Here is a 7,906-nt window from a genome sequence, read left to right as displayed (position 1 = left end):
CTATCTCCCATTTACCTCAATCCTTTAACAACAACCCAGTCCCTTTAATAACGTTATTATTAATTATAGTTCTGCAACATTTTTAAGCCTAAATACGAGATTCGAGCGCTGAAAGCCGAGATATGTATGCGTGGAATGACTGGCTAATGTTCTACTGCCTTATTCAAACGCGTTTACACGCAGAAAAAGCGGCCGGGCGGGGTCGCGGGGTAAGACATTGTTTTGCGGAGATAGACAGGCAGAGATAGGAGAGATAGACATTGGTTGTCTATCTCTACAGCTAGAATTGGTTCATTGTCCTGTCCTCCAAACTTCTGTTCACACTAGGAAAATGGGTCTGCAGCTGGGACAATACAATATTGTCCTGTCCTCGTGTGAACTAGGCTTGATTATGCCATGCTACACTAGCGCTTCTAAGGGCCAGAGTTGTCAGCCATTACATGTAAATACTGCCAAAAATACTGGAGTTGGACGTATTATTAATATTCTAGGGTATTTGCATTACCTGCCTAATTAATGTTCTGGATTATGCTTGTGTCTTCCTTTTATTTTAGCAGATTAGCTATTATTTAAAAAGATTTCTTTACCCGTTTGGTAATGTCAGTATACTACAATTTTTTTTAATTCTTTGTATTGGGTTTCATAAACATTCTGTGAAATCAATAATGCACAAGTTTTTAGTGTTATTTTTATTCTATTACTTTAAGCAGAGATATAAAGTTTCTTTATTGAAATTCATGCGTTGTTTACAAAAGAAATAGAGCGCTCTAATATTACAAGTATACAAACATCTGGAAAAACAATAATTATTGGTAATCAGACAAATAAAGTTTTATAAGTTTCAACAATTATTATAAACTTGAAATCTCCTAACAATATTATAAATGTGCAATTTAATACATCTATCAGATTTCAAGAGAAATTGATTGGCACTCCAACATAAAGTCTGTTCCTATGTGTAACGTAATATGTAGTTACGAAACACTCAGTATTCAATAGTACATAAGAACATCAATCTGAACGTCCAACACAGGTACAAATTTCAATATTTAAGGCAAATGAATATTTTGGATAAATAGAAATGGTTTGAACGTTTTACGCTCTTATATAAAAGTACTTTTAGTATTTTCTTTGTATTTATTGTAAAATAATGTTTTCATGTTTACCCTTTCCCTGCGGAGTCCTACTCTTCTAGTGAGTTAAGTCCAGGATGTGAAGTATGATATTGCACAAGGGCGTGCAAGCGTATTGGTAGAATTGAGCACGTTTTGAAAGATAAATCTATATAGATATAAGTTAAGTAAATTATTTAGTTTTCCAGATATAAAAAAATGAAGTTAGCGCTCAAATACAAACATTTGACCGACCGGAACTCTTATTCCCCGGTCAAGTATAGATTTCTACGGAATCGTACAGACTCTGGATTTAAGGAAGCAGAGTGTCGTTCCGATCGGCTACGATTGCAACCAACCACTGTATGGAGTAATGCTTCCAATGATGAACACTCTTGTAAAATTAAATCATTTGTCTTTGGACATAATTATGCATTTTTGACACATAGAGAATAAATAAACATGTATGTATGTTATAATTAATGAATATATGTATTCGAGATGAGAACCCCTGAACAGTTTTGTCATACATTTGGCTAATACTAATTTATCACACATTCTAGCTACTTACTTTCTTTTGACATCAATTTAAAATTACACATTTATATGGCGGAATATATATTTATATTATGTTAATAGGTAAATTGTGGTTTTTAAATTATCTATATAAATTTACAACAACTATTATTTATAATGTTTATAACTAATGAAGAATATTTAATGAGTGGTGCATAACATGATTTATAAAATGTATTTATAAAACAAATATTTATATTGTGTTTTGAACACATTTTTCTAAGTCAGAACACATTTCGTGTTTGATTTCGGTGCAATGATGATCCAAAACTTTTATTATAATAAATTTTCTTTATCGATTCGTTTGTTATTACATAACTGTTAACAAGTTGTATTGTACATAATTAAGTCTAAAATCTACGGGCACAATCTTTATTGGTTAAGTTGGGAAGTGACCTCTTCATATTCCATACCTTTTCTGGAACTACTGGGGAAGGGTGGGAAAAAGGTTCTCAGTTCTCAGTACAATGTACAGTTCCGTTTATCACAACACACACAGACATGTTATGTTCATGTGGGATACACTCAATCAATCAATCAATCAACACATGTCATCTACAATCTACACCCATTATTGCATTTGCATTTGGTAGTTATTGTTAGTAAAGTTATCTACTTATTCCAGAGAGTCATTTCATTCCACCAAATCTCAAAGCTACCTTCATATCTTTGCTTGAATCCGGTTACTCGCTATTTTTATTAAAATTTATTTATTTAATAAAAGATTAAATATTTATGTTGAAGAATGATTAAAATCATTGAAATCTTTCTAGCAAGAATAACATGCGAACAAAACTAATTTTGTTTTAATTGCAAATTGTCAAACTGAGGCCTGAGTAGGTTCACAATAGTGTTAGGGAGCCGCACTCTTTGGTCGGAGTGGGTTCACAGTCAATGGGTGTATTGACCTCTACCTGCTCATGTTATGGTTCATGTGAAATGCCAAGGACCTACAACTCTCCGTGGAAGTAGGTTGATATTGCGGATCTACAGGTATTCGTACAAGGAGGGCTGAGTAACCTACAAAGGTTTTAAGAATAAGTGTTCATTAGTAAGTCTTTTCGAATCTAATGGTATTTTTTCTATCCATTATTGGTAGATAACAATTTAAAAAATTAATATAATGATTTGAACAATGATTTTATACACATTGTTATAATAAATATAATATATGAGACAAATTGCTAATAATAGTTAACTATATAATGATTCTACCATTATACATAATATTATTATATTATCAGATTAAGTACCTCGTAAGAATTTTACTAGTTACTTAAGAATATTGTACTGAAACGTATGCACGAGTATGTAATGAATAAATATAGTATAATTGTGGCTATATTAGAAGTACATTTAATTTGAGATTTGAACCCACAGATTAATCATTATTTACTTCAGGTAGAAATCTTTGGTAATTACATATTCGACTCGAAACTCGTAACATACAATATCACTTGGAAAGTGTAAATAATAGTGTATGTACATCTAGCTGAAGAACGATGTGAATGGTTTGATCAGATAATGAATCCATAGTCTGCCGCACCTTAAACAGTTTACTTTTTAGAAAAGACAGAAGCTTCTCAAAAGTTACAAAAGCACTCGCTCTTACAACAATACATATCAGTTTCTAAACAATCATAAATATTTGTATAGTTCCTTATTTCCTCTATTATTGCGATCACATTTGCATGTTTGTTTACGAATATTTTGTAAACAATAACAATAATATTATAAAACTCAAGAAATAAAGTAAAATGAAGCATTTAAAATTATTCACGAATCATACAAAAATATAAGTAATTGGGCAAATGAAATTCTGGTTTTCACTCCGGTCTTTGAATCACAATGCATTACATAATTACTAAAGACCGTATAGTAGTTGTACATAGTTCGTATTCAAGTAAAGTCAACTCACCACAGGTAAATGTCTAAGAATAATAATTATACAAACACTATAATACGAAACACGCAAATTTCAAAATTGTCCAATTTTCGTCTTAAATTAATAATAAGTACTAAATTTATCCAATATTCGAATTAAAATGTACTATATATTGCAAAATCACTATTAACATCACTTTTTTCTAATTGAAGTACATATTTGAAAGAAGGCTCCGTACCAGAATAATTCATAAGATTACAGTTTTGGATGTGTTCTTCAAGATGAATGTTTACTCTCATTGGTGAAGATATTGGAGAATTAGGCTTACGCAGAGAAGGTGTATTTAGCTGTAGCTGAGCTGAAACATTACATTCATCGCACCTCACTAGGGTACAAACACAGTCTGAAAGGAGATATCATCATCTGTCTCAGTCTTTTAAAACTCTTGTCCCGAATGTTAAGTTGAACCTCCACTCAGTTAGATTTCCGTAGCGAAAATATTCAAAACCACAATTAGGAATAAAATTGTGAAGTTTAAGGAGATGTCGACTGATTCAAGAGTAGATGGTGATCACCTCCCGTCCACCGCCTCTCACCATCAGCACTCTTTCCAGACCCTCTGTGAGAACTTCCAGGAACTCCATATCTGCAAAGACAAGATAACAGAACCCATCAGTACAACTGTATGCACTTACCACTCGCGGTACACTCACTTATACTTATCACTCTACTCACAGTTAGATTCCCTCTCCATCTTTGTGTCCCTCGGGGGGCCAGGCAAGTTCAAGATAACCAGTTGGGCGTCGTGGGATTTATTTACTATCACTTCATTCAGCTTCACAGCTGTGTGCATTCGTCTGACGTTGCCTTCATCCCTGCAATTAACATAGAACCTTGAATTATAAGGGACTCTAAGGGCAGTAACAGTAAGAGTTAGAGTTGTATATGTATATGTTTATCAGATGTATGAGTGTCACTCACGGGGTGATGTTGGTGGCCTTGCCCGGAGTGGAATCTGACTGAGCAGTGGAACTGGTGTTATTGGCATCCTTCTCTCCCGCACTCTTGTCGGCACACTTCTTGTCTCCCTCGCACTGGGACGATTCATCATCGGGAGAAGAGTCCCACATTGAATCGATTATGTGCAAAAGGCTACGGCGGAACTCGCCACCCTTTTTAATGAATTTAAAATCATTTAAGGAGCCAGAGTGGTGTTTATGATTTGCACGGGATTTGCACACAATCGATTCAATGATTACGGGCGATGTCAAATATTAAGTAAATGTTGTACATTGTGCTAATTACTGGAATCAAATAAAAATGTAAGACAATAATTCATTGACACAAGTGAGTGTTGACTTCAATATCAGATAGTTCATATTATAAGGCAACATTCTAGGAGTCCGATTAACCAGATTCTTTCGGAGTCCATTGAGTCTTCATAACATTTATGATTTTATATTTTCATACACACAATATGTACATAATTATAATATTTTAGTTGTTTACATTTCTTTTGATTAACCGAGATGATTGACATGATTATATTATGTGCAAGTCAAGGTTTTTAAATGATGGAAAAGGTAGTTATGGGTAGGTAAGTGCAGATGAAAGAATCGTATACATAGCTAGTAATAAATTATTAATTGTACATCTACCTAATATAACTCAACTAATTTGAAGTTAGGCACCAACTTAAATAATATTACAAATCTGTATTTTAAAAATAGGAGCTCGTAACTTTGAAGGTACAAAGGACTAAAATCAGGGTTGAAGTAGATCAATTAACCAAGTCTTATTCTGGTTTTTAACTGTTTTTTTTAAAGATACTTGAAGAAGGTAGCAGTCTTTTAAAGAATCCGTTTTTTCTGCAATAATAGTGGTACTAATTTCAAAATTCAAATCACTGAACATGAAAAGGTGCCTAAAGTCTTGTACACATCTGTGAGCTGTAACCATAACCTTTGCAGATATAGTAACCAGGCTCTATTGTGCATGCGATATCTACACCACTGTAACTGTAACGGGCGCCCTTTGATTCGCAGCCAAATCTACAGCCATCAGCTCACCGCGAAACGGGTTTGCGGCAGGCGCGCAAGCCACACACAGACCATGATTTTGGTAATGGTAACGGTTACAGCTCCCAGATGAGTACGCGGCTTTACTGGATTACATCTTCAAGGGACATTACAGACACAATATAATATAATATTATAATACTCTCATAACTACAAGGGTATTTTGAAGACAAGTAGTGATAATTTAGTTACAGAATAACTTTGCCTTTAACGCCATATTAACTACTTAATTGTTTACTTTAGGGTGCAACACACCTCAGAATAAAATACTTAAGTCACTCAATGGAGATCTGTCTATATTTTATATGTCCAGGTAACTTAATTGTTAAAAAGCTGTTTAGTATAAAATAAATGTGTATTTACACCTCTTAGGTCAATACGTATGTATATTATGGTAAGTACAACAATAATTTTTCGATAAGTGTGTCATTTCGTAAGGTATTTTTGCCCTGTTTCTTATTTTTATGTAATTAGGTCTAACTAATCAATTTACATAATATCACTGAAAACTCAAGTTATCAATATTATTTTCAATGGTTAAATATTCCTATTGCAAACTTTGATGAGTAAATTGTGTTAGTTTTGTACATTATATATAGTGGTTGCTGCTATCGTGATAACTGTTGCAGCCTTCAAAACCATTTTAAAACTAACATATTTGCATTCATTTTATTTGGATCAAAGACAACAGATTTACATCAGACATTTCAAGCCACCTCGTATTTGTTATATACATTTTATGTTATGTGTGGAGATTGTTCTCCATTGCACGATTTTAGTGAAGTGGCTGTATATTACGTAATATTTATTTACGGTAAATATATTGTATATGGGAGGTTTTTTTAAAGAGTTATAAAACAATACCTCTTCGGACTTGTCGGCGAGCCCGTTAGGCATGGTGGGGGAGGAGGGGTTGGTGGCGGTCTGGTGGGGAGCGGAGTTGTTGGGGGGCGGGCTGGAGGGAGCGCTGCCGCCCTCCTTACCCCCAGGTTCGGCGAAGCGGACCTTGGTGGCGGTCTTCACCTCGCTGTGGTGGTGGTCCACAATGGCTTGAACCTGCACAAGCAATTATTGTGTTAATTAATGGCTGGAATTTTATTTTCTTTTTACTTTATTGGAAAGCAGTTGATTACAATGGCATATTGCACAAATGTGTAAGTGAAATGATTTGTTATATTAAAAAAAGTTAAATTTTTTAAATTGTTTATTATTATCTTAAGCATAAAAAACTCAAATTTGAATTTGAGGCCAAAATATTTGATCAAACTGAATAATAAAATTTTTTAATCAAAAAGTATAGCAAATATCTAATACGGATATGAGCTGCTTTATTTATTTGTGTTTTAAATTATGAAATAAAGCCATTAAAGAATTTAATTTTTCATGATTTTAGAGGCATGTTTCACAATTTTTTATGAGTTAAAGTAATTAAGTGGTTGAAAAAATAATCATTCCCAAAGAACTATTTAAATACAATGAAATATAACCACAATTATTAACAATATTTTAAATTATATAGAGATGTTGATTTAATACATGGGACCAACGTTTGAATTCATCATGTTGTTTGGTTATATTATGTATAAAATTTGAAGTAATCTTTTAAGAATAATTATAATGTTTCACTGAATACATTTGTGCGCTACGCCAGCAAAAAACGAAAAAGAAAGTACATTCTAATTTTATACACATTTAAAACGATTGATAAGTGAAAGTTAAGCAATAATAAAAAAAAGCATGCGTACAAATAACATTGGTTAGGTCTTTTAATGTTTCAATATTTTTTTCTTAACTTTTTTCTTAGGAATGTTAAGAGATACATTTTTTGCTTAAAATATCACACAATCTAAGCCCGTCGTCCCACGGGTTGGTAGGCAATCGACATACACCAAATGCTGTGAGACCATGCGCAGAAAAGTTCCATACTGAACTGCGCTGCAGACCGTTCTTCAATCTTATTGTAATGAATTTAATTTTCTGCGCAGGGTCTTACAGCAGTAGGATTATGTCAATTACTTACTGACAGCGGGCATAGATGTATCTTCCATGCGTGTAACGTTTAATCTTTATGACAGCCAATTAATTAAGTAGGTATACATTAGTTAAAAATAATTCATTTTAGGTTATTCACAGATTAGAAAAATAAGAAAATATTTCTTGGGAAACAGTCACAGGTTGTTTGAACAATATCACAAAAAAGTAAATAATAACTCCTAACGAAAAGTGTAGTAAGGTATTGCTATAGTATTAAGTGG

The 7,906-nt window shown here is 33.2% G+C and overlaps 1 protein-coding gene across 5 annotated transcripts in view; it reads right to left on the bottom strand.

The window, feature by feature from the left end:
* Positions 1–557: 557 nt before the first annotated feature.
* Positions 558–7,906, bottom strand: part of kcc (solute carrier family 12 member kcc) — a 61,894-nt gene continuing 54,545 nt past the window's right edge. For 3 of the 5 annotated variants that reach the window (XM_089650527.1, XM_089650534.1, XM_089650533.1), the window contains exons 17-20: positions 6,516–6,707; positions 4,555–4,745; positions 4,309–4,448; positions 559–4,219 (exon numbers count right to left, since the gene is read on the bottom strand). In XM_089650527.1, the coding sequence (XP_089506653.1) occupies positions 4,128–4,219; positions 4,309–4,448; positions 4,555–4,745; positions 6,516–6,707 (615 nt within the window). In that variant the 3' untranslated portion in view covers positions 559–4,127. Of the gene's footprint in view, positions 4,220–4,308; positions 4,449–4,554; positions 4,746–6,515; positions 6,708–7,906 lie in introns of all 5 variants that reach the window. The other 2 variants (XM_089650538.1, XM_089650542.1) reach the window with 2 other exon arrangements.

The sequence above is a fragment of the Hesperophylax consimilis genome, chromosome 3, assembly GCF_061612785.1.
Source record: "Hesperophylax consimilis isolate HC1 chromosome 3, BYU_Hcon_1.0, whole genome shotgun sequence".
In the NCBI taxonomy this organism is placed as follows: Eukaryota; Metazoa; Arthropoda; class Insecta; order Trichoptera; family Limnephilidae; genus Hesperophylax; species Hesperophylax consimilis.
Note: the sequence above shows the minus strand (reverse complement) of the source record. Positions and strands in the feature narration are given on the sequence as shown.